This window comes from Lampetra planeri, chromosome 36 (genome assembly GCF_965212315.1).
Source record: "Lampetra planeri chromosome 36, kcLamPlan1.2.h2, whole genome shotgun sequence".
Lineage (NCBI taxonomy): Eukaryota > Metazoa > Chordata > Hyperoartia > Petromyzontiformes > Petromyzontidae > Lampetra > Lampetra planeri.
Window position 1 is genome coordinate 73,021 of NC_136142.1, and position 27,908 is coordinate 100,928.

Here is a 27,908-nt window from a genome sequence, read left to right on the forward strand (position 1 = left end):
CGTGAGCCTTTTATTAATGAGCTTTGTATTGGTGCTGTATTAACGAGTTCTGTACAGATGTGTGCTGGAAGTAGTGAGGCAGAGCTATGCAGTGGAAAGAGCTCCAGCATCTGGCAGCTGGTGCTGGAAAGTTGATTATCGAGGTCCCGACAGCTAAGCGCTGTGCCCCGCGTCGTCTCAACATCATCCGATCCCAACACAGCTGTGGCTGCAGCTGCCGCGCATCGCTCCGCGGTCACGCGTCAATCCTCACTCATCCTCTACCGCCTCCTCCCTCGCTATCTGTCGTGTGGCTTAACAGCGGCGTGATCGGTCAATTTAAAGGCGCTCGCAACGACGTTCGGCGATGTGCCTGGTGCAGCACTCTGCACGCTCAGTGTTTCAAGTGTGTTTTTATAATGTATGTGATGTAGCTCTCAGAGACACCATCAGACTACACGGCGCCCACCCCAGGATGATGAGGACGACCCATTCCAAGGCGACGACAGCCCCCAGGTCCGGTCCCTCGCACGCCCCGGCCACGCCCCTATTCCGGAACTCTCGCTCACCGCACCTGGCCCTGCCTCCGCCCTTATTACACTTCATGGGTCCCGTGCTTCCCCTCACCACGTCACCCTGTCAACGCTTGTCCCATTACACTGTATAACAGCCTTTTAGTCATTGAATATACATTTTGTACAACATAATATATTGTAGTGTATTTAATGTACATTATGCACGTTGGTTACACCATGATCTTACGTGGCTCATGGGAAAATGGAATTGAAGATCCTTGCCCTATATCAATGGTGCCATGTGCCCCTCCTGTACCGACGGTGTCATCTGCTGCCCTCTGTACCAGTGCTGCCATGAGCCACCCCCGAGTCCCACAGTTCCGTGCGGTCGCCCGCTGGCCGGGCACGCGACCCATTGGCCTCACCTCCTTGCCGAGCGGCATGTTGCTGCCCAGGGAGCAGGAGAGGCCGACCACCTTGGCCACAAACGTCTTGAGAGTGAGGTACTCCTTGAGCACCACACCCCGCAGGATCGTCTTCATCTCAGGGATCCCGGAGCCTGGGAGCGATCCGCATGCCACTCCACGTTACATGGGGGCGGTGACGCAGCCTAGCCCTAACACATTCGCCGCTTGTTGTAGAGGTTCATGGTTCTAATTCCAACGGCCGCCCTGGTCAATACTATGGGAGCAATAACAACAACAACACTACGCTTCACAGTAGACGTTAAAAATCCCCTGACGTTTATTCGCAAGAGTAGGCCTGCGTAGGGTCCACATTTAACAAAAGAAAAAAATCACCTGCAAAATTACAAAATTGGGATAATACACATAGCGGCAATCATCGCCACCTACAACAAACAATGACATACGTACAAGTTAAAAAGCAAATATATTCTGAAGAAGAATTGCAATTAAAAATATGAAAACATAAAATCTTGTCAATGATTCCCATGCTGTGTGGGGCACTGTTGGAACTCACAGTGCACCCACTGCACATCCACCCCGCACTCAATGTACCTATGTTGAGCTTCTTTTGCACTCTACGAACCACCCGTGCTAATTGGAGGTGCGGGAAATCCTTCATCACACGTCTTCTCCATTACACACCACCTCCAATACTCCCCACGTCGTCAATCACACATCACCTCCAGTACTCACCAACTCCCAGCTCACATCATCTCCGAAAGACCCAAAGAATATCATCTCCAATATTTGATTGATATTAGTAATATGATTTATTTATCCAGGAAAGAGAGTCTTCCATTGGAATGTTTGTCAAATTCCATTCCAAGGAGTGTTTTTATATGGGAAAGACCTCACCTCAAGGGAGAAAACTGGTGCCCTGGAGAAACCCCACACATACGAGAGGGCAGCACTCGTAGGTCTGCACAGCTGGCCCCACGAACCCACTTGCTGTACTGCCATCTCATGGCGAGCTGGAAGCTTCGTGGCCTTGGACGTTTCATGAATCTCTCCTTCATCCACCAACCCCTCGCCTTTAAAAAGCTGGATCAGAGCTGTGCACCGCCACCACCGCACACGGCTCAACTACAGCAACGACAAATTATATAAAAACAAACCTGAGCTTCGTCACGCCCACTTTAATAAACCTACCCCATACTTCACCACGTTGGTCAGTGGGGGTTGGTGAAGGTGGGGAGTGTAGACACAGGAGCATAGAAGTAGAGTACAACAATGCTGCCCACCACGTAGCCCCACAGCGTAGAGCACCTGCTATGTGTGGCAATCGCCCACGTGCTACCAATACTCGTGCCGCTACCAGAAGCCTGGGATTCAAACCCCCACCCATGTCCCAGCGCACTGACCAACAGCCTGCGGCGAGACGATCTGGCAGAATCCGGCGGAGAAGGTGATGAGCACCACGGGGTAGGTGACCCACGCCAGATACTGCAGCATCACGTTGTTGTCAAGCTGCCGGAACATCCAGATGTGAGCTGCACACGGAGACACGCGTGGCACAACCGGTGATGCCGCGGCAAATCATTTCTCATCTCTCCGGCCCAGCAAGAGATGGGCTGGTAGGAGGAGACAGGTAGATGAGCAAGTAGGTGTGCAGGTGATCAAGCAGCTGAGCTTGCTGACAAGCGATTGGGCAAGCAGGGGGTTAATGGGCAAGAATATGGACAGGTAGGAGAACAGATAAGCTGGCGGACACGCATTTGGGTGTTTGGTGAGCAGGCGAGCAAGCGGCAAGAAGTTAGGGGAGTTGGTGGGCAGATGCATATGTGGGTGAGCTGGTGAGCGAGTGAGTAGCAGAGTAAGCCCGCGCCCACTTTCGTACTCACCCTGTAGACTCTTAGAGATGGCAAAGTCCATGACCCAGCTGACTAGCGCCATGACAAGGCCGAGAAGCAGCAGGAAGATCCAGTCCTCGCCGATGCGCGATACGAGGCACTTCCGTAGCTGGGATCTGCACACGGAACCTGGGGAACGTGCACCACTTGGTCATCTTGCCGCCACACACACGACCATAATAGCGACCCAGCCACACCCTATACTCATGTAATATCGTTGAGGACTCTTGGACGCCGGAGTTGGAGGCACACGTATTTATTCCGCGTCAGTTGGCACAATCACGGACATACAACACTGGAGGGGGTATCGGCCCCCTCACCCGGCTAGCTGGGGATACACTTGCTAGCTATGCCTAACCTACCTCCTAGTCCTCCACTAACGGGCTAGGGGAGGCTATCTGGTCCGACACTGGTAAGTCGGGCTTACGGTACCCGGAGTCCCAGACCAGCTCTGATAAGAGCACCGGCTCTGGCTCTCGAGACCACGCCGCTGGCTCGGTCCTGTGCGGCCCTGATAAGGGCGGCGATCCAGGGGAGTCCAGGGCTCTATCTGGACGATCTTCGGTCTTCACTGGTTTAGCTTAACATATCTCCCCGAGCCCTCCGGCTCATCCCCTTTTATACCAAACCCCCCGCTGAGGGGTGGTGCCCCGGGGGATCCCAGCTCCGAGTCAGCCCCCCAGGCTGCCCGATGCGGACGTCGCTGGGAGCACCTGCCCGTGCACCGACATAGCCACGCCCACTGTGTTTCTTTCCCATCTGATCCCATTGTATACAGCCCCTCCGTAACACCCCTACATCACCCCCCCCTGTACAGCTCGCAGCCGTCCCGGCTGCAAAAAAACAACAATAAAAGTGTATTTACCCCTTGAACCCGCGTGTGCCTCACAATTTTATTTCAACAATAACAATAACAAGAACACCAACAAGAACCGCAACAGCAAGAAGAGAATTAACCCGGCGCACCCCCCCTGAATAAATACGAATACCGTAAGAGCACCCTATATCCAATATGTAGGAGAACACACCACACACACAACACACAATGAACACAACATATGTACAATCCAGTGTGCAGGAACCACATCACCCACACAACACACAATGAACACAACATATGTACATTTCTCCGGCCCTCACAAAAGTCTGCGCATTTTTGCGCGCGTTCTTGCAGCGGGCCCTTCACACGGGGCAACCCCGGATGGCGGACTGTCGGGTGGCAACTGTCCGTCTCCGAGTGAGTGTCTTTTTGATGCCGCGAGACCCTCGGCATCCCCAGGAGGGGTTGTCGGGCGTGAGTCCGTCCCTCCTGGTGCACCTGGGGGCGGGACAGCCGGCAACACGTTAGGTGAGAGCAGCGGAGACGGACCCTGTGAGTCGGTCGACCCCCCACATGTTTGGCCACGCGTGTGTGAAGTGGGAATTCGTACCGCAATGAAGGGTTTTAATGCGTACGCACTGAGGCCGCAAAACCTCAACCACCTCCACAGGGCCCCGCCACGGCCGCACCAGTTTAGAGGAGGTCGCGAGTGGTACCTGTGGACAGTGCAGCCATGCCTTGTCCCCCGGCTTCCACTGCAGCACGTGCGCCCGACCCAGTCTGAGCCTCTCATTAGCTTTCTGACGGAGGTCGGAATTTTGCATGGCAGCATCCCGTGCCTCTGTTAATTTAGCAAGATTAAATTTAACATGGTCGGCAAATTTAGTTTTACCCTGCGGCGCGGGGATCTGCAGCTGGGCCCGAACAGGCGGGTCAGGTTCGCGGCCATACATCAGGAAGAATGGGGAAAATCCCGTTGCCGCATGGGGGGCCATTCTATATGCTGCCAAGACCCCTTGAATTTGCAGGTCCCAATCGGTCTGTGAGTCCGAAACCTGCTGTGACAACATCGACGTGATGGTTCGATGCAGACGCTCGACCATCCCGTCAGTTTGCGGGTGATACGGGGAGGTATGAATTTTTTTCGTGCCCAGGAGCTCACAGACTTGTTGGAGTAGTTTGCCGGAAAAATTTTTGCCCTGGTCGGTCAGCAGCCGCTCCGGAGCACCTTTGTCCAGGACGTATCCCTGGACAAAGGCCTCCACGATGGCTGCTGCCGACTGGTTGGCAAGGGGCCAGGCCAGAGGCCAGCGCGTAAAGTATTCCACACCGGTCAACAAATATCTATTGCCCCTGGGGGTGGCGGGTAATGGGCCCAGAATATCCAGCGCGACAAGCTCGTTGACTCTGGAGACTTTGATAGATTGCAAAGGCGGGTTAGACTCCCGTGCTGGTGGTTTCCGTTGCGCACACCGAGGGCATGACCCCAACAGATCCGCGACATCCCTTGTCATGCCCGGCCAAAAAAAATCAAGCTGGAGCAAGGCGAGGGTCTTTTGGGTCCCCAGGTGGAGGAGGCGCTCATGAGCGGCCCACACCACCTTACCCCGCAACACAGAAGTGACCACCAGCCGGTGTCGATGGGATCTCCCGTCCCAATGCATTAGCATACCCTGGACCATTTCCCATGAGTCGGCATCACCCCTCCCCCGCCCAGCACCCCCGACGCGACGACGCAACGCGAGGAGGGAGGTATCCTCCATCTGGAGGCGCCCCCATTCAGTGACAGGCAACCCCAACAGGGAATCTTTTCCCTGTTGCGCGATCGAATTCGTCATTGACGCTGCGTCGTCGGCGGCCGCCAAGACCGGAACGGATATCTGACCCGGAGGCCTGCAACGTCCCGACCCCAGGAGGCATGCGCATTCGGAGGTGGTTGGCATGCGCGACAGAGCGTCCGCATTGGTGTGGCGAACGCCCTTACGGTACGTAGTTTCAAAATCAAAGTCCTGGAGAATCTCCAACCATCGAGACAATTGTCCCGATGGTTGTTGAACTCGCAGGGCGTACTGTAGTGCCGCATGATCTGTGCGGACGGTGAAACGCCGGCCGTACAGATACAGGCGGTACTGTTGGATGAAATTGACAATTGCCAACAGTTCCCGACGGGTGACACAATATCTTTGCTCCGCTGGAGACAACACCCGACTACCGTACGCGACTACCCGTTCTACGCCGTCAACCACCTGGGAAAGCACGCCCCCAATACCCGTGTTGCTCGCATCGGTGTCGAGCAAAAAGGGTTTAGAAAAATCGGGGTAAACCAAGGGAGGAGCTTTTACCAGAGCGTCCCGAAGGGAGCGAAAAGCAGCCTCCTCCTCCTGTCCCCAATGAAACCGGACCCCCTTTGACGTCAAAGCGTGTAGGGGCTTCGCAATTGTCGCAAAATCCGCGAAAAACCGTCGGTAATACGACGGCGAATCCAACGAAACTCCTGACCTCTCCCACAGAGGTGGGAGTCGGCCAGGAGCTGACGCACTGCGTTTTGGCGGGATCGGTAGCAATACCTGAGCGTCCGACGATATGTCCCAAATAACGCACAGACTCGCGTAACAGATGACATTTTTGGGGTTTAAATTTCAAATTAGCAGCCCGCATTTTGAGGAAAACCGCCCGCAACCTCTGGAGATGTTCGTCAAATGTTTTGCTAAAGACGATAACGTCATCCAAATAAATCAAGCACGAGTCCCATTGCAATCCAGCCAAAACCAATTCCATCAATCGCTGGAAAGTTGCCGGCGCTGAGTGGAGTCCCATCGGCAACCGGTTGAATTGGAACAGGCCGTGCGGTGTACGGAATGCAGTTTTAGGCTTTGAATCATCGTCCAGAGGAAGCTGCCAGAATCCCGAAAGCAAATCCAATGTGGAGAAGAATCGCGCTCCCGCCAAGGCGTCAAGTGATTCGTCCATCCGTGGGAGCGGGTATGCGTCGGCAACAGAAATTTAGTTGAGGCGACGAAAATCGACGCAAAACCGCAACGAGCTGTCCTGTTTCTTAACCAGGACGATCGGCGCTCCCCAAGGGCTGGTAGAGGGAGAAATGATGTCGGCGGCTAACATGTCATCAACGGCCGATTTGACATGGTCCTTTTCGGCGGGACTTAACCGAAAAGGATTCTGGCGTATTGGCGCGCTGTCACCTGTATCAATATGGTGACGCAGCAGATGAGTACAGCCCAAATCAAATTTGTTACGACTGAAAACGTCGGAAAATTCACGCAGCAGTGTTTTAAGCTTTTGACGCTCTAAATCCGACAGGTCCGTCGATCCCGCACAAAGCGCCTCGAGCCACCCTTCATCGCTGTCCGAATGTGGTCGCGGCAGAGGGACAGTGCTTACGTGATTCGCGACGGGTTCCTCACAGGGCACCGGCGTTGCGTGAGCAAGCACGGTCCCCTGTGGAACCACCACCGTCTGCGACCCCACATTGAGGACCGCGATGAAAGGATCCCGTCCCCTTTAACGATGGTCTGGGCCGGAATTAAATGAGGTCCGCTAACCTCGGCCCTAGACGGCCCCAGCAGAACCCCCTGGTCCCCAATGCCTTTAGCGAAGGGCCGACGAAGTTTAAGAGGCACCAACATTTGTGCCCCCGGCGGTACGCGTACCGTTCTATCGACGAACGCCGGTACCGTCGCGAACGCCGTCCGACCCGCAGCGGGGGACGGCAGAAACGCCATGCGTCGGCCCGACGGGAGCTCAATGCAGCCCTGGTCGATCAAAATACGAATCGGCATTTTGCCCAGGAAGTCCGTCCCCAGCAGGCACGGAACCGCCAGTGAGGAAGAAACAAAAATCGGGCCAGATAATTTGATATCACCGATACAAATTTGCGCTCGAATTTGTCCAATGATGCCAAGTGAGCCCCCGTTAGCAGCATAGAATGGAACGTTAACGGGCAGCAAAGGACGGCTCTGGACAGGAAGAATATTGTAAATTAGTTCTGAAATGATGGTCGCTGATGCTCCCGTATCGACCAGCATGCGCACCTCAACCCCGTCGATGTGCTCCACAACGGCTGACGACCCCGACGATGCGGCCACAACGCGATGGGCCAACACGGACCACTGGCTGGGTTCGATATGAGTCCCCACAGTGGTGCGTGTTGGCGCGACGGTGTGCAATGTCGGCCCCCCGTTCGCTGCGGTGTGCGAGTGTGTGACGGGTGTGTGCGTGGGCCAAACATGAGGGGTGCCGCGACTCGCCGGGTTATGTTGATGGAGCTTGGGAGGAGGGCCGGCGTCCTGTCGAGGCGTCGTCCCGCGCTGCCGAGGAGAGCGGCACCCCGAGGCGACATGGCCCCGGATGCCGCAATTGTAACAGCGCAGAAGCGCTGGCAACGACGATGGATGGTCGAGGCGGCACGACCCGTCCCGGCCCGCCCGTACTCCCGCTCTCTGCTGCAGTTGACGATCGACGGCGCAAATTTCCTCCGCCGGGAGTGTGGCTGCAGCCACAGCACGCCCGGTCGCTGCCTTGCTGGCCTTCCGTCGCTGCGAGAGTAGGTTGGCGTGGAGGAGTCGTGCAGCCTGGAGGGAACACATTTCTGCGTCGTCCTGTGCCACGACGACGATGTCTAAGTCGTCCGCCAGCAGGAGGATCTTCTCGGTTACCATAGCGTCCACGCCTTCGTTGTCCATTCGTGGGAAGGCCGTCTTTGCTAGTGCCAGGAGACTCGTACGATACGCCAGGGGCGACTCCTTTGCACCTCGCTGGCGATCATAAAAGAGCTGCCTGCAGTCCGACGGTGGTCCGTAGACTGCAGCCAGCAGCTGCAGTGCCATCTGCAGCGTGGAGCGTTTGTCCTTCGACGCCGATGTAAGAGTGGCGAGGGCGTCGCTGTCGAGGAGCGCCGGCAGCGCGCGGAGAGCCTCGGCATCTGTCCACTGCGCCATTTCCTGGTGCACGAGGAAGCGCCGCTGGAAGCTGCCCCAGTCGCCATCCTCGCCAACAAACTCCTTGAGTGGAAGTAGCCGTTGGTGCAACGCAGCGGCCGCCGTGGAAGGTCGCTCTCCGTTGTCACCGTCACTCTGCTCGGCTTCGGCGCGAACGACGGATGGCATCGCCGGTCGCACCAGTGGTGACGCTCTGTCCGCTGGTGATGACGCGGCAGCCACTGTAAGTCCGACGTCGGACGCGAGGCTCAGGCCGGCCACGCCCTCAGCAGCTGCTGCGGCGATGGCGGGAGATTCGAAGTCGGGCTCCGTCGAAATGGCGGGAAGGCGCACTGGTCGTCGGCTGTCGTCGCCCCGTGGCGGTCCACCAGCCCCCAGCCGTGTGATCTGTTCCAGCGTGGCGGCAGCAGCGTACAGCAGCTCCGCCAGTTTTGCGTGAGCCTGCCTCAGTCCATCTGTCGACGGATCTCCCCCATCCCAATGCTGCGGTGTGGATGCATCCGGCCCCGGCTGCTCGATGCCTTTTTCAGCCGTCTCGTGCTCCACAACTGCATCGGTGTCCTCCGCCTCCGGTACCCTGGCTCGAGCTGTCCGGCGTGTGTCCATGTTCGTGGTTGTTCACTTCTGTCACCAGATGTAATATCGTTGAGGACTCTTGGACGCCGGGGTTGGAGGCACACGTATTTATTCCGCGTCAGTTGTATCGGCCCCCTCACCCGGCTAGCTGGGGATACACTTGCTAGCTATGCCTAACCTACCTCTTAGTCCTCCACTAACGGGCTAGGGGAGGCTATCTGGCCCGACACTGGTAAGTCGGGCTTACGGTACCCGGAGTTCCAGACCAGCTCTGATAAGAGCACCGGCTCTGGCTCTCGGGACCACGCCGCTGGCTCGGTCCTGTGCGGCCCTGATAAGGGCGGCGATCCAGGGGAGTCCAGGGCTCTATCTGGACGATCTTCGGTCTTCACTGGTTTAGCTTAACATATCTCCCCGAGCCCTCCAGCTCATCCCCTTTTATACCAAACCCCCCGCTGAGGGGTGGGGCCCCGGGGGATCCCAGCTCCGAGTCAGCCCCCCAGGCTGCCCGATGCGGACGTCGCTGGGAGCACCTGCCCGTGCACCGACATAGCCACGCCCACTGTGTTTCTTTCCCATCTGATCCCATTGTATACAGCCCCTCCGTAACACCCCTACACTCACACAAACCTCGTGACTATAGCCCTCACCGTAACCCAGCAACAGTCTAGCCATCATTCTTAATCGTAATGTCACACAACCCTTCACGACAAACTTAACCGTACTCTTAACCCTAACCCGATGAACACCCACGTGGAAAAAAAATCCACTCGGAACTCCGATCCTAACCCGAACAAAACTTCTACTCCTTACTCATACTGCGATCCACCTCCCCAAGGCCCTAACCCGAATTCGTGAGCATCGGACGAAGCTGCATCCCCAAGAAGAGTGACGCCTCCCCCACATCAGAGCCCTGCCCTGGCACCGTGGAGGACCTGGCTGTGAAACCGGGTTCTCACTCGGTCACCGTGGACCACCACTCGGTGCCCTCGGCATAGCGAAGTGAGTGGCTTTGGGTCGCGGGTCGCGTTGCACAGCATTGTCATCGTGTCTATTACCCAGGGGCTCATACTGGCATCAGCTGCTGGCATCAGCTGCGTGTACCTCCTGCGAGGTACCCCACTCTCACGTTAGGGCGTGGGGCTGCATCGCGGGCCTTGAGGTGGCCACAGGGCCTGGCGAAGACCCCGTTGAGGGCCTCTGTTGGGTGAGATACTTAAGGCATGAAGTGGTATCTCTGTGGTATTGTCATGAAAGGGACACTGCAGGACCGGATTTATACAGCAAAGTCAGATAACTGGCCTCTTGGAGCTTGCAAGCAAGGAGGCGCCCAGGCTACGTTGGCAAACAAGGCCCTCACTAAGAATACTCCTATAGAGGTGGCGATGAAGAATTGCTTTTTATAACACTGTGTTAAGATTGATAGGTACGTATGTATACACATGCGTGCGTGTATCCATGTGTGTGTACGTACGACCTAGAGAAAATCGCCTGATATGCATCTGACTTTGTCAGATTTCGGAATTGAAACTGCATTGAGACTCTATAGTGCTTGGATCACCATGCAAAACAGGTATTATAGGCTTTGGGGTTGTGAGCATCAGAGGGCAGTGCAACAAAATCTATTAGTGTACTATACTTCCATGCTCCCCGCCTTCACCAACCCACACTCCCCAGTGCAGTGCAGGTTGGTGAAGGTGACCTACATGGGAGGCCGTGCTTGAATGTGATAGTCACAGAACACTCACTCATGGCTCCACAGAACTGTGTTGTAATCGTGCTTGTAGACATTTCAATTTTAACTTGACGATTCCCAAACGACTCGCTCAAAGAGAAGTTATGTAAGCCATGGCATTGTAGGATTCCAGGTGAAGACTAGTGATGTCACTTTTGGCTTTGGCCACAAAGAAATAGGCGATTCCGCAACATCCGGAGAGAAACTCTTCGCTCGGTGTACTGGTCCCAATGGCGCAATTGTGATTGAACTTGCGGTAAAAAGTCACAAAAAATATAAAATAATACAACAATCTCCCAAGTGCGAGACTACGTGAGCCATAGCCTGACTCGAGCCCATCGCGAGCAGGAATACGACACAGCGTTCAAAGACCACCACTGGAAACCCGGACGGGTTTTGTCAGAACGAAAATAATGAAAACCATGATGTGCTGCACCGTGTTCGACGCGAGCACGTGGCACAAAAGCAGGATGCGGCATTGTGTTCTGGACAAAACGCGATTCCCTGGATGGCCGTCATTTATCAGAACATACGTGCTCATTTTACCCGTTTTGTTTAATTTCCAGAATTCGAGGCGCGGCAGATATGTTACGCCAAGTGTGAGCGCGCGACGACATTTACAACCCAAACTCCACCCTGTCTCCCCCCATCAAAAACAATGCTCCTGCATAACAAGCACGTGCGCGCACGCACACGCGCACACGTAGGACTCGGAGAGCCAGGCGGCACGGCGCACAGAGCCACCAGACGTCTCCCGCCCCGTTGCATCACCGCTTTGTTTCATGAACAGAAGACAATCGTCTCACTATCATTTCCTGTCCTCCCCTTCACCGACGTGAGACCGACGTGACATTTTCCGCCAGTGGTGGCAGAAGCCGCGTCACAGGTGGCCAGCGGGGGTGCCGTGCACAGCGAAGAGGTCGCGCTTCGCTTAGCGGCGAATGTCCTCTACTCGATTGGGCGGGCACGCAGTGAGACGAGGTCATTACAAAAACAAACAAGTGTTTGTGATCTTCAAATCTGTGACTTGTGCTTGAACACTGGCACACAAAGGTATGCTCTTGCACGTGATGTCACAAAGTCTTTATGTAATTTCTATACAGAAACCGCAGACACACATACAGGCGTGTGGAGTGGTGGCACCGGTGCACTGCTATAAACCTGGCAATGTCGGTTAGATTCCCAGCCACAGCTAACATCAGGAGCGAGTTATATTTGCCACTGGCAAACTTTCATAATCTGCAACCTCGCCCACGTTTTCCCTCGCAGGCTTCTGTGGCACTATGGAGGGAACTCTGACAATGATGCTGCTGCACCTAACCTGGCACAGGGACGTCGACCTAATCTGCCCGCTTCCATGTCATTATTGGGTTTTTTTCGCATTTCTAAGCAACCTCATAAACACGCGGTCGATTAATCCAAATCCTCACCAGGTCGCTTGAGGTGAGCGGAATCCGCTCTCTGCAAACACTCATTAGCAGCGGTAATCAAAGCCCCGAAAGATTTCCTTTCCTTTCACCAAGTTCAGCAGCACGTGGAAATGCCAACTCGGTGGGAAATTTAACCAACCCAGCAGCGCCATGAGAAGCGATGAGTTGTCACCTCTGCCCAGGACCGGCCAATCACACTCTGCACACGAGTGACACGGGCACGCACGGTCAGGGTTACGAGGTCATCGCATCTAATTCCGTTGATCCCACTCAGCACCTTGCTATTGGCACCTTCCGCTTGCCAGATCCAGAAAGGGCGGTGCCTGTGACTGTCTCTCCCTGCGAAACGGCGTCTGCATCTGCACCTCTACCCTCACAATGTATCTCTCCACCCCCTCTCCACCCTCTCTCCCTGCTCCAACGTTTCCTCTTCCCTGCCGCATGAAGAGTCACAGTCTCTGGTCTCCACAATCAGCACTGAGTCCCCTTCCCCAAAGGTCATAAAAACTTTGCAACACGAGCCCTCCTCTTTACTCAACCCCAGAAATACACGGGAGGGATGCTCGCTCACACAAACATCACCAGGTCGCTTGATAACTTACAACGGCCTCATGAGATGTGACAGCCTGTACGCTACACATTGACGAGTAAGCAACACCCCGAGGGTGTTCTTCCGTTCCAGAACACTCGCCTATCCTTGCCGAGGAAGGATGTTGCCTTGCCTCGACACTACGTGCCCTGTCGTCCACGCTCAAGTTTAAAAATGTGGTAGCACAAAGTCGAGGAGGCAGCACGGTGTCAGATAACTGAGCCATGCAAAGTGACAAAGCCAGCGCACTGCCAAGCGTAGCACAATAGGGAATCCGCGCAAACATGTGTCGGCACGACCTTGGGGGAGTAATGCAGAGTAGCGAGTGGAATGGGCCCGGCATGAGGCCTCTCCGTCGATCGAGCAGACTCGTGATACATCGCGCGATGACGCTCGATGCCCGGGCCCCCCCTCGGGGAGCGTGCGCGATGGAGACGCACAGGGCCAGGTGGCGTAAACAGCGACGCGCCGTGCGATGCGATGCTCTCTGTGGCAACTGCAAGATGGGGCGCATAGCTGGAAGTGCGAGGGCATTGGGGATGCGGAGGGCACGGGCGCAGCGCGCATCGCTCGCATGCACCGCGGCGTTTAGGATCACTGAAACCGACGACGTACAGTAAGGGAAAACAGTATTTGATCCCCTGCTGATGTTGTACGTTTGCCCACTGACAAAGAAATGATCAGTCTATCATTTTAATGGTAGGTTTATTTGAACAGTGAGAGACAGAATAACAACACAAAAATCCAGAAAAACGCATGTCAAAAATGTTATAAATTGATTTGCATTTTAATGAGGAAAATAAGTATTTGACCCCCTCTCAATCAAAAATATGTCTGTCTCCCAGGTGTCTTTTACACAGGTAACGAGTTGAGATTAGGAACACACTCTTAAAGGAAGTGCTCCTAATCTCAGCGTGTTACCTGTATAAAAGACACCTGTTCACAGAAGCAATCAATCAGATTCCAAACTCTCCACCATGGCCAAGAACAAAGAGCTCTCCAAGGATATCAGGGACAAGATTGCTGACTTGCACAAGGCTGGAATGGGCTACAAGACCATCGCCAAGCAGCTTGGTGAGAAGGTGACAACAGTTGGTGTGATTATTCGCAAATGGAAGAAACACAAATGAACTGTCAATCTCCCTGGGCCTGGGGCTCCATGCAAGATCTCACCTCGTGGAGTTGCAATGATCATGATAACGGTGAGGAATCAGCCCAAAACTACACGGGAGGATCTTGTCAATGATCTCAAGGCAGCTGGGACCATAGTCACCAATAAAACAGTTGGTAACACACTACGCCATGAAGGACTGAAATCCTGCAGCGCCCGCAAGGTCCCCCTGCTCAAGAAAGCACATATACATGCCCGTCTGAAGTTTGCTAATGAACATCTGAATGATTCACAGGACAACTGGGTGAAAGTGTTGTGGTCAGATGAGACCAAAATGGAGTTCTTTGGCATCAACTCAACTCGCCGTGTTTGGAGGAGAAGGAATGCTGCCTATAACCCCAAAAACACCATCCCCACCGTCAAACATGGAGGTGGAAACATTATGCTTTTGGGGTGTTTTTCTGCTAAGGGAACAGGACAACTTCACCGCATCAAAGGGACGATGGACGGGGCCATGTACCGTCAAATCTTGGGTGAGAACCTCCTTCTCTCAGCCAGGGCATTGAAAATGGGTCGTGGATAGGTATTCAAGCATGACAATGACCCAAAATACACGGCCAAGGCAACAAAGGAGTGGCTCAAGAAGAAGCACATTCAGGTCCTAGAGTGGCCTAGCCAGTCTCCAGACCTTAATCCCATAGAAAATCTGTGGAGGGAGCTCAAGGTTCGAGTTGCCAAACGTGAACCTCGAAACCTTAATGACTTGGAGAAGATTTGCAAAGAGGAGTGGGACAAAATCCCTCCTGAGATGTGTGCAAACCTGGTGACCAACTACAATAAACGTCTGACCTCTGTGATTGCCAACAAGGGTTTCGCCACCAAGTACTAAGTCATGTTTTGCAGAGGGGTCAAATACTTATTTCCCTCATTAAAATGCAAATCAATTTATAAAATTTTTGACATGCGTTTTTCTGGATTTTGTTGTTGTTATTCTGTCTCTCCCTGTTCAAATAAACCTAACATTAAAATGATAGACTGATCATTTCTTTGTCAGTGGGAAAACATACAAAATCAGCAGGGGATCAAATACTTTTTTCCCTCACTGTAACTGCCCTGGGACAACTAACGATTCCACTACCTGAGAACATACGAAAGTAACGACAGATGTGGGAGTAATGCACATAAATCAGAGGTTGTATAATTAATCAACACCGAATTGGCTTATTAACTAAGCTGCAAATGGGAATACATGCATGTGAATTGTTATTTAGCATGTTTACCTCAAAAAGCCTCACCGAGTCTCATGCCTTTTTTTTCTTGCAAAGTTTCCGCATTTGGGAGGTGATGATTTCTGCGATGTACAGGCAGTCCCTGGGTTATGGAAGGGTTAGGCTCCCGAGTACGATCCGTAACCCGAATTTTCTGTATGTCAGAAACTGACCAATTTCCCCCCGAAATCAAGATGAAAACCCATATCCAGAAATAGTTCTGCCTCCCCTACCGTTTTCTCTCAGTACCATATCACGCTGTCGTCCGTTTCCTATCGCTACCTGCATCGTATCGGTGTACATGCGCTCTGCACTTTCTATGATTCTTTCATTTCGTAGAATATCTACCCTAACACTACCCATAATTTAACTCGTGGAACATGTACTGTATCCAATTGTTTATGAATACCACGAAACATTTTAACATACATTAACAGAAAGCAGTCACTTCCGAATGTTCGTTTACCGTGCATTAGGCTCGGCCTAGATTCACAACAACAACACCACTAAGTGATAGTGACACCACCACGGCACCTGTGCCAGGCCATGTGCACTTTGGGGCCACGTGAAGAGTCTCTAATGCCCGCTGGCAGGAGGTCACGGGACACACCCAGCTGCCATGGGTTCGCTGAATGAGATAACTGGCCGATGCACCACCTGTGCCCCCCGACTGTGCCAACTTGCTGTATTTTAGCCGCCCGGTGCTCCGTTCGTTGTTGTGAGCGTCACTCCTTTGTACTCAGTTGTTGTTGGAGGGCGACTGCCTCCAACTGCCCAGTAGCGTTCGTCACGATCCTCCTCCTCTGCAGCTTCGTGCGGAGTGACAGACCAGGTAGCTTCCGCACAGCATGACGCAGCCGATGAAAAGATAAAACCTCTGCTGTCAAACATGAGCTGGTCATCAGCACACTGCCCAGGTATGGGAAAATCTCCACTCTCTCCGCAACTGCTTCACCAATCGGGAGCTGAGGGGCTTAAAATACCCAGGCAGGTGCTTAGTTTTGGTGGGGCCGATGTTAAGACTCCACCTCTCAGTGGCACACTCCAGGCTCAGCAGCAGCGCCTCCAACTGCTCCTCTGAGCAGCAATCATCAGATCATCGGCATACATAACGTGGTTGACCAATAGGGAACCATCCTTCGACCGCACCCGGGCATAGATCAGCCTCCCATTGTATCTGTACCAGATGGAATTTACTCCAGTATAGCCATGGAAAGCTTCTCGAACTACGTGGTTAGAGATGATGTTAAATAATGTGTGAGCCAGAGGACATCCCTGTCGCACCCCAAGGTGAACAGAAAATGGCTCTGACTCCTGGCCACGTAGCTTTACCCATGCCTACCCACACATACACACACACATACACAGTACATACAGTAAATGACTCATTAAATAAACTTTAAATTAAGAAAGCTAGCAATATAAACATGGCGGAAAAAGAGAGTTCTAAGCTTAGAAAACAAACTACGCAATGCTACAAAAGGAAAGATTTACGTAACACTACAAAAAAATCCATTTACCTTAATCCTCGTGAAGCTCAGGCTCGGTGAAGGCGGCGTCTGGTTGAGTGGTATTCATCTGCAACCTCACCACGCTGTACTATTTGCGCTTACGTATCTAACGCAAGCATTTCCGCATATTGATTTTTAAGAACATCATTTATGGGAGAATTTCCGTAATTCGGTCTTACGTAACTCGGGGGCTGCCTTTATATTGAAATTGAATCATGTGTGGTTAATTTTTCGAATTTGGCCTACTCTTGCGAATAACGTCACAGGAATGTTTCACGTCCAATATGAAGCAGACGGCGCGGAGTGTTTCTACTGTTAGTACACACACATGAAGAACCAGGGCGGCTGCTATATTCAAGCTGTGCACCTTTGCAACAAGCAGCGAACGTGCTTGCGCTGGGCTGCCTCACCGCCCGATCATTAACATTGTTAAGTGTGCCACCCCCCCGCCCCCCCCAGTTACAAATCAGTCACTTTCTCTGCCCTGAAGAAGGGCCATTGCCTGAAACATCAGCCCATTGATGACATCTGTTATATGGCAGTGTTCAAGCTGTATGTGTTGGCTGCATTGTAAGTATTGACTGCACAACCACTTACAAACGTGCACCGTAATTCTTTGCATGCAATTTTTTGCCTCATGAATGTTTTCTGTCATAAAACAGCGCCATCGATAGATGCGATCAAAGTTTTTGGTTTGTGTTTGAGAATCAATGCTTAAGTATCCTTGATGTTTCACTTGAATTGATTCGTTAGCATCCCCAGGGCCTTTTGAACCTAAAACGCTCGGCTCCGTGCAATGGATGTGCTTAATTGACACAATCTGCATTCTTTATTTGACCACATCGTGACAGCTTACTGAGCCTGCCATTCTTTGTTGAATGTCAAACTTGCGTGATTGTATTTACACAGCAATAAATATAAATGATACTGGTTTCAGGGATGATTCTAGGTTGTGGTTGGGGCTATGACACAGCCAGGAAGTAGCTCACTCATAGAAACATGGGTTCCCCGCTCGGTTATAAATACAATTACGTTTGAACTTTACCCTGACTCCATATCTAAAATGTAGCTCAATGGAAGTATAATTTTTATTATTTTTTAAACAGGGTTACGGATCACAGGCCTAAAGGGCCAAAACATTAAGTGACCAGCAACAAACAGCACCTTCAGATTTGTGATAGTTAAGATTGTAACACGTTTCTTGAAATAAGCAAGGTTACTGTTATAAGAGCTCGCGTAAAAGATATGGTGTGTGGAGGGAATTCCAAAGCAGAGCAGAGCAAGGGAAGAAGCAGAGAGAGGTGTGGTGACCTGCAGTGTGGTGGGTGGGTGAGTGAAAGCGTTACTGTGGCCTGCAGAGTGGTGATTGGACACAGTTGACATGAGGACATCGTCGGTCTAGTGACCGAGTCCACAATTAATTAATAAGTGCAGTTATTTAAAATGGATGCTCAGTTTAACACATAGGCTTTCGCGAGCAATATTATCCATAAGAGGCTTTTTGGGTTTGATCGCATAAAAAATGTGTCGTTAAACCCACCACCATTCGATACAGCCAATTAGTAAGGTTTGTCACGTAGACAAAACATGCCAACTAGTTACAAGTTCAGCACACCGGTGTGTTGGAAAGTAAGCCCACATGTCGTGGGTTCAGTAATTGGCATGTTCTGTTTACGTGACAAACCTTAGTAATTGGCTATGTCGCGTGGTGGCGGGTTTAAAGACACATTTATATTTAGGCGATCTGACCCAAAAACATATATTATGGAAGATGGATGTTACGTAGTAATACGATTAATTTTCGTCTCATCTTCCCATTGCTCTTGGGAGTTTTGACAGTTCTTTACACTATGGGAACCTCATTTGCTAGTAAAAATATGATATTTGGTTTTTTACCCTTCTATCTGGCAACAAAACTGACACCTTTTTACAAGGAGTCATGTTTGCATAGACCGCAATACCTGCAGTCATAATACAAACAAAAGAACATAACTCTGAAAATGTGCACTGTCCTTGAAGTTGATTGGCTCACATGGGTTGGACCAGATGACGCCAAAAGGCGCCTTTGGCGTCATCTGGTCCAACCCATGTGAGACTAGGCTCTAAGGAAAGCTGTCTCGGGTGTGGACCAATCAACTTCAAGGACAGTGCACATTATCAGAGTTATGTCGTTTGTTTGTATTATGACTGCAGGTATTGCGGTCTATGCAGACATGACTCCTTGTAAAAAGGTGTCAGTTTTGTTGCCAGATAGAAGGGTAAAAACCAATTATCAGTTCCTTTACACTTTCACTGTTCACACTTTTCCCATCTAAATGAACTACTGATTCTTTATGATAACTTAATTTGCAATTGCATTTGACATATGTCCCCGTCACCGTATATCTGTTTAATGTTTCACGAACTTTATTTGTAATTCTGCTATTAGCAGTTTAAAAATAATCTGCCCGAGCCGACTTGCGCTAATGATACATTTTTTTTTTCCACCGATGGCTCTGATTTATATTTGCATCTTTGCTGTAATTTTTGTTTTTCTTTTGTCATTGTGGTGACTCGGGTCACTCTTGCAATTGAGACTCTACCCTGGTGTCTTAGAGTTCTCACGTGGTTATACATCAACTTGCAAGTTGCACTGCTTTGCTGGGCTGCCCATCGTCGCCTGTACGTCACGCATCTCTCGAGAGCCACTCGAAGTGCTCCTTGGCTCCTCGCTCGCTGGAGCCTGGGGGCCTGCTCACTCCGCCTCACGCCACGTGCACTTCCCTCTCAGCGTTCTGGATTTATTTTTTAATAAGCTCGCAAAAACATTTACCTCCTTTTTATATTTTAATCTCCCATTGCAACATAATTGATAGCTTCATGAATCGCGTTGCTCCAATCAAATCAAACAGCTAATCCCCTAATCCCCTACGGTGGTGAAAGGAGCATTGGCCGCGTCTGGCCGGTGGCACGAGCTGAACGTGTGCGGAGCGCCGTGGAGAGAACATCCCGACTCGAGAAGGCGAGCGAGTGAACTTGAGCTGTGGCACCGTGACGCTTTTCTTTATGAAGCAGACTTATTCATGGGCTACGGTGGAGAACTGTGGTTGATAACATAATAAATATCTAAAAAAAAATACTTACATTTTCATTCGTCAGTCAGTTGACCTTCTGATTTACCAAGTAAAAAAACCCTTCGGCTCTTTGCTCTTGGCTCAGGGGGCTGATGCTTTATCCATGAGAGGATTCATCCACCTGCTGAGACGCTGGATGACAATCACCCAACGTAAAATCGACTTCTCCAACACAGTGAGCCCAAGGTTTCAGTCCGCTCCCCGCTAATGCGCATGAAAAATAAAACTCATCACAAACACACGCACTTCATTCTCCTTCACCCAATGCTGAGGACTTTGCGCTGAAACCCAGGTGTTACAGGTAAAGACGAAAACACTCCTAGCATGGTCGAGTTATTGTAGAGAGAGACTTCGTCGGTGGCAGTGAAACGATGACACATGGCCCAGCGTGGCACATTCACGATCCCACTCTTCTATTTTGGGATGGAGATCAGGACTCCGCCACGAGCTGCTGGCTCCAGTGCCAAACACAATCTCCTGTCAAATACAATCTTATGTTCGACACAATCCCCCTTGCTCAAATTCAAACGGTGCAGTGTCACCACTTCACACGGTTCGTGTGTGTCACTGTCTGTGGTGTCGGGGTTAATTGGGGCCTGTGCTGGGGCAAACTTCACTGCTGGAGCTGCTGCAGCCGGCTTGGTAAAGACATAACTCTGTGGTCAAAGAAGGAACACTTAAATCAAGTGGGATTTCAACAAATGTTTCCAATACATCTCAAAATTCTGCAACGACAACGACACCTGTAACAACACTGTATGTATATGGGGCCTAGCAGGATGACGGCCCCAAAAATCCCTTAAAAATCTGCAGTGCCCATCGCAGATGATATGAAGGTCGACTCAGGTGGCTAGGGAGAGATGTCGTAAGAAGATAGAATAACCATCTTTGAAGATTAAAGGCAATGAACGTGGACGCACTAGGGCAGAGACCGAGAAGCAGGCCTAGAGAGAGGTGATTCGAGGTGGCGAGACCAGGGTGTGAAAGATTTCGCAGTGGATGTGGAGATGATGGCACAGGACGGGAGTGAGTGCAGAGACATGAGCAGGGAGGCAGATCACACACGAGTGGGAAAAATACCAGAAATGAGAAGAAATATTTGTTCCTAGTGAACTGAAATCCTCTGACACCAGTTGTGGCCGAGGGTGAATCCCCAGGGGATCCCTCACCATCTCGACATTGCATTCAAAGGCAGGCTTCGGCTGTGGAACGACAGCACCAGGAAAAGTAGTTTTGGACGAGCAGATGCATCCCGTCATGGCTCACACCTCTTGCTCACCAACCCACGTCGCCCAGATCCCCCCGCACCGGTGGCTTGTGTTACTGCCTCTCACGAAAATGTGAGCCGGTTGTCAAAACCTGCTGGATCGACTGGAACATGCGCTATGAAAACCTCGAGAGATAGGCAAGCTCAGCCACCGCGTGCACTGTCACCTGCACCATCCCGCAAGGCCCGGCCTCCACACGCAGGCCCAGTGGAGTAGCACAGGCACAAATAACGTCAGATCCCCTGAGATTTGATACAAAACCTATACAGAGACACAGGTCCAATACAGACACACACACAGACACACGTCTCATACAGACACAACAACAACAACCGCCATTCGCCACTAAGTGGTGGTGACATCACCACGACGCTTGTGCCAGGCCAAGTGCACCTTGAGGCCACGTGAAGTGTCGAACGCCCGCTGGCAGGAGGTCACGGGGCAGACCCAGGTGCCACGGGTCGACTGACCGAGATGACCGAGATGACTGGCTGCTGCACCACCTGTGCCCCCTACTGTACCAACTTGCTGTGCTTTAGCTACCCGGCGCTCCACTCGTTGTTGTGAGCATCGCTCCTCCGCCCTCTGTTGTTGTGGGAGGGCGACTGCCTCCAACTGCCCAGTAGCGTCCTTCACGAGCCTCCTCCACAGAGGCCGATCTTGACACCGCTGGTACCAGTCATCGGCAAGTCCACTCAGCTCCACGTCCTCCTGTACCACATCACTCCATCTCTTCTCTAGCCCGTGCGCGCCCGTTCAGCCCCCTCGATCCGGCCGAACAAAAGCTGTTTAGGCATGCGGTGGCTGGGCATGCGAGCTACATGACCCAGCCAATGCAGCCTTGCCTGCCGGAGGAGCTCACCGATGGGACTTTGCCCAGATTTTCAAGGATTTGTGAGCTCCTCACACAATCCAGCCTGGTAAAACCCAGGATGGATCGTAGGCAGGCCAGCCTAAATGTTTCCAACCGGCGAAGATACAGACACACACACAGACACACACACAGACACAGGTCTAATGCAGACACACACAGACACACACACACAGATACACACACAGACACAGGTCTAATACAGACACACACACAGACACACACACAGACACAGGTCTAATGCAGACACACAGAGACACACAACAACAACAACAACCGCCATTCGCCACTAAGTGGCGGTGACGTCACCACGACCCTTGTGCCAGGCCATGTGCACCTTGAGGCCACGTGAAGTGTCGAACGCCCGCTGGCAGGAGGTCACGGGGCAGACCCAGGTGCCACGGGTCGACTGACCGAGATGACCGAGATGACTGGCTGATGCACCACCTGTGCCCCCTACTGTACCAACTTGCTGTGCTTTAGCCACCCGGCGCTCCGCTCGTTGTTGTGAGCGTCGCTCCTCCGCCCTCCGTTGTTGTTGGAGGGCGACTGCCTCCAACTGCCCAGTAGCGTCCTTCACGAGCCTCCTCCACTGAGGCCGATCTTGACACCGCTGGTACCAGTCATCGGCAAGTCCACTCAGCTCCACGTCCTCCTGTACCACATCACTCCATCTCTTCTCTAGCCCGTGCGCGCCCGTTTAGCCCCCTCGATCCGGCCGAACAAAAGCTGTTTAGGCATGCGGTGGCTGGGCATGCGGGCTACATGACCCAGCCAACGCAGCCTTGCCTGCCGGAGGAGCTCACCGATGGGACTTTGCCCAGATCTTTCAAGGACTTGTGAGCTCCTCACACAATCCAGCCTGGTTAAACCCAGGATGGATCGTAGGCAGGCCAGCCTAAATGTTTCCAACCGGCGAAGATGCTCCACTAGGGGGTCCACGTTTCGCAAGCGTAGAGAAGGGAGGGAATGACCGTGGCCGAGAAGACCTGAAGCTTCGTGCGGAGCGATAGACCAGGTAGCTTCCACATAGCGTTACGCAACCGATGAAAAGATATTGCCGCTCGACTGATACGGAGTGAGACCTCTGCTGATAAACTGGAGCCGGTCATAAGCACACTGCCCAGGTATGGGAAACTCTCCACTCTCTCCACAACTGCCCCATCACCAATTGGGAGTTGTGGGGGTGGAGTGTCCGATGGTACAAAATACCCAGGCAGGTGCTTAGTTTTGGAGGGGCTGATGGTAAGGCCCCACCAGACACACACACACAGACACACACACAAACACACACACACAGACACATACACAGACACACACACACACAGACACACACACAGACACAGGTCTAATACAGACACACACACAGACACAGACACAGGTCTCATACAGACACACACACACACACAGACACACACATAGAGACACACACACACACAGACACACACACAGACACACACACAGACACAGGTCTAATACAGACACACACACAGACACACACACAGACACAGGTCTAATGCAAACACACACAGACACACACACACAGACACACACACAGACACAGGTCTAATACAGACACACACACACACACACACAGACACAGGTCTCATACAGACACACACACACACACAGACATACACACAGAAACACACACACACACAGACACACACACACAGACACACACACACAGACACACACACAGACACAGGTCTAATACAGACACACACACAGACACACACACAGGTCTCATACAGATACACAGACACACAGACACACACACACACAGAGACACACACACAGACACAGGTTCAATACAGACACACACAGACACAGGTCTAATACAGAACAGCCGGCACAGACTGGGTCTGCTTTCCAATGGCCGTGAAAATGCAGAAAAATATCCATAAGTGGGCCCCATTCCTATGGGAAGCGAGCCATAAGTGGGCCCCAATCCTATGGGAAGTGAGCCATAAGTGGGCCCCATTCCTATGGGAAGCGAGCCATAAGTGGGCCCCAATCCTATGGGAAGTGAGCCATAAGTGGGCCCCATTCCTATGGGAAGTGAGCCATAAGTGGGCCCCATTCCTATGGGAAGTGAGCCATAAGTGGGTGTGCGCTGTGAGATGCAGGTCGGTTACCGAGCCTTCCCCCCGCATAAAAGTTGACAATGCGGCGAATCTGCGTCACAGAGATGGGCGCGAACATCTCCCACTGGTAAACAAAACCATGCACCGGAGAATGGCTACGTTATGTGCATGCCACTGGTGATTTCTAGTCGGCAAAAGGATCGGTTCTGCCATCATGCTTTGTATGTCACGTGAAATAATCGTGTGTAATAATACACACAGCCCCATGTTAAAGCACCAACTCAATAGAGTCAACCCGTGGCTGCTATATTACGGTAGATGGCACGACAGCACATTGGGACAACTTATTGCCATTTGCTCTGTAGACATCATCTCTTACAAAGCATAATTATCATGACTAGAAAATGTAGGACCCTAATGGTCCTCATCTCCATTATAGTAAGATGACAGATCTTATTTGTTTGGAGCTCACACGCACCTTTTTGCCTGATGAACTTTTCGGCGGCGCTTACACAAATTTGTCTGCGTGGAATTGTGCACGCTCTGCTCCTCACAGCACGAGACAAGGATCGTGGCCACATCGTGGCGCACGCAACGCGACACGCGTGACTCGCGACATGTCATAGCTCGCATTGTTTCCACTGGCGAGCCACGCACAACAGTGGACACACACGCGTCGCCGTGGCCTGGCCCGGCGGCGGCGGCGTTATTATACAAGCATGCCTCGCATCGGCAACCTTCGCATGTCAGCCAGCCGCTGGCTTGCCCTGCGAGCAGGTCAACCACTTGTGTATCGGCCATTGAGGTTGTAGTGAGCTGCGCTTGTAGGAATTAAGTGTTAATATGAATCGTGCGACTGAGACTTTGCTGCAGTCTCGGATTTCGATCTGCACTCGAGAATGCGCTTTAATCTCGGGATGGAGTGCGAGATGGCAGCTCGGCGCTGTTGCTTCGGAAGATCAGCTGGGAAAGTGTGAGTCCCCTGAGCTGCCCGCTCACCTTCTCTTTCAGCTGCTTCTGTTTTCACGATTATTGTTGTTTCTGCGAAAATGTACTGTTTAAGTAAATCACCTGAAACCAAACAGACTGCTAACAACTTATTTTATGATGCTGTCTGTGTTGGCAGTGGTGCACAAGCAACCACCATTATTCGTAGCACATTTATGTTCTATGATGAAGGGCCAATGCCAGAAACGTCACTGATTTTATATATTTTTTTATTTTAAAGACATGGTGTTATTGACATTCGTGTTGAGTTTGTGTTGACTGGTAACAACAGTGAGCCCTGGGTATGCTAGGCAACTGAATCATGAAGGCTAACACGAAACAAGACAAGCACGAGCGTGGGTGCTGAGAACCAAGTGGCAGCATAGATAAGAAGACAACCTGTCTCCTGCACATATCCGAGTCCATGCAAAATGATACAAACATCTCTTCCACAACCCAATGGCATTCTGTAAGTGCATAATTTCAGCAGCATTGATTCAATACAAGCAAAATTCTGGACCGGTATTTGATATGCAGTGTCTCATCAGCAGTTAGAATTTCATAAATCAATGCTGGTGAACTGCTAGTCGCTGTAGGGAAGGGACCTCTCTGTTTTCTGTGGGTGCTAATAATAAAGGAAGTAACGACTTCAGCAGCGTGATGGATTAAAAGCGAGAAGTGGAACCTCCTACACAAAGACAAATGTTCCCTGTGTAACCTACACAGGCTGGTGGGGCAAGTATAGTCAGTGAGCACCTATGAATGCCGGCACTTACTATACATACACACACAGACCCACTCCTCATGAACCCAGATAGCACCTGAACACACACACCTCACAAACGCAGAAACCTGAAAATATTCACATTACTGACAAATACAACTCATAAACTTTTGAACACATGTGTCTGCTGAACAGATGCACCTCCAGCACATGTAACTCCCAAGCACAGCTCACACACACACACACACCTCCTATCAATCCACACACATTGTGGACACGTCGTGAACACACACAGACACCTACTAAATATAGACCTTACACAAGCACCCCTCCTAACTATAGACACCTGTTTAACACACAAACACCTGACAAAGGTCCCACGTATATCCTCGAACAGACTGTTGGGGCAAGTGTACACCTGAACACACATGCACATATATTCTTAAGACACACACCCCTCTTAACCACAGGCACCTGAACAGACATACACGCACCGCCTGTTGAACCGCCTGTGCAGTCTCCCACTCGGAGCCACCTGCGCACCGCACACGCACGTGACCCGCACGTGTCGCTCACCTCTGCTGGGCGTGCGCTGGGCATCGTGACACATGAGCACTCTGAGCAGGACGAGTGCCGGCAGCCGGAGGAGCATGGCCCGCCGACCCAACCTCCGCCGCCGTTCCCTCAATCCCTCCCTCCCCCGCGCACGCACGGCCGCTCACCTCCGGCCCGCGCACACCGCATCCCCCAGACACGCCGCCGTGCCCGTCTCTGGTGGCTACGCGGCGTCGATATTTGCGGCGAGGACGACGGCGGTGCGGACGAGCGCCTGGGCTCTGGCGGGAACACAGGGCGAACGCGCGAGAGCGAGCGGCGCGATGCGGCCGGGACCTGTCGAAACTCGGTCGCATTGGCTGGCACCGCCAGCGCGGCCGCCCTACCCCACCGTGGCAGCGGCGGCGGGGAGGCACGCCGAGCGGCCGGGTTCGCGACCCCCGCGCCGACGCGGCGCAGGACGCCCGGTACGGGCTGTGCGTGTAATTGTTCTAAAATAAGTGGGGGAGGAATGCTCTGGCTGTTTACAGGTCTCCAGCAAGCCAGGGTATGCGCAGTCCGAGCCGGAGCCTCGGAGCTCCGATCCGTCTCCGATCTGCGTTCCCGCCGCCCCCCCCCCCCCACCAGAGATCCCGGACTCGACCTCGCGAGCAAGCCGCTCACTTCAGGTGGGACGACAGGTTCTTAAAACCGACTCTGCGCGACGCGTGCGACTGCGGAAGTGCCGTGGCCTCTGTGACGCAGCCCTTGTGCCGTACCGGAGATTCCATGGGGATAACTCTTTGGTTCTTTCGGTAAAGTAATGTAGAAATAAATTAAATAAAATAATAATAGAATACGACGTTTCGATTGCAACACAAGCAACCATAATAAGGTACAAATGAATGAGAAAACAAACATAGTAAACTTAGGAATATAATGCAATACAACACAGAGAGTCGGCCAACACAACAGTCAACACCCCATATTCTTAGGTTTTTTCGGTAAAGTCACGTAGGTAAAACATCAAAATTAATGAAAATAAAATAAAATAAAACAAAAATCACGACGTTTCGGAGGCAACACAAGTCTCCGTCATCAGGTGGGACCGTCACAGCCAGATTAGCTGCATCAAGTGAGGCAATGATTCAAGATGTAATCCCTTATAAGCAAGTTGAAGGGGGGAGGAGAGGGGGGGGCTCATCAGAATGTGGTAGCCAATGAATGGAACGTATCTGGAGGGAGAGGGGCCGGAGGGGGGGGGGCAAAAAAATGGACGACGGCTTGGACGCGGTTGCTGCACACGCCAACACAATGGACAGAGAGGGGGAGGGGAGGTCTGATACACATGATAGAACAAAGGAACGAAAATGCCCATGTTTATACCAATGCTGGCTGGTTGATTACGTTCTTCCAAAGATTGCTAAATTTGAGAGAAAGACAAAACATAGACACGGAGACATACAGACAGACAGACACACAAGCAGAGAGAGAGACTCACACAGAGACAAACAGAGA

The 27,908-nt window shown here is 52.0% G+C and overlaps 1 protein-coding gene across 3 annotated transcripts in view; it reads right to left on the reverse strand.

Moving 5' to 3' along the window:
* Positions 1 to 27,908, reverse strand: part of LOC144730639 (chloride channel protein 2-like) — a 101,908-nt gene that overhangs the window by 33,372 nt on the left and 40,628 nt on the right. For all 3 annotated transcript variants that reach the window (XM_078611281.1, XM_078611280.1, XM_078611282.1), the window contains exons 4-6: positions 2,803 to 2,940; positions 2,323 to 2,451; positions 920 to 1,053 (exon numbers count right to left, since the gene is read on the reverse strand). In XM_078611281.1, coding sequence (XP_078467407.1) covers positions 920 to 1,053; positions 2,323 to 2,451; positions 2,803 to 2,940 — 401 coding nt within the window. The remainder of the gene's footprint in view (positions 1 to 919; positions 1,054 to 2,322; positions 2,452 to 2,802; positions 2,941 to 27,908) is intronic.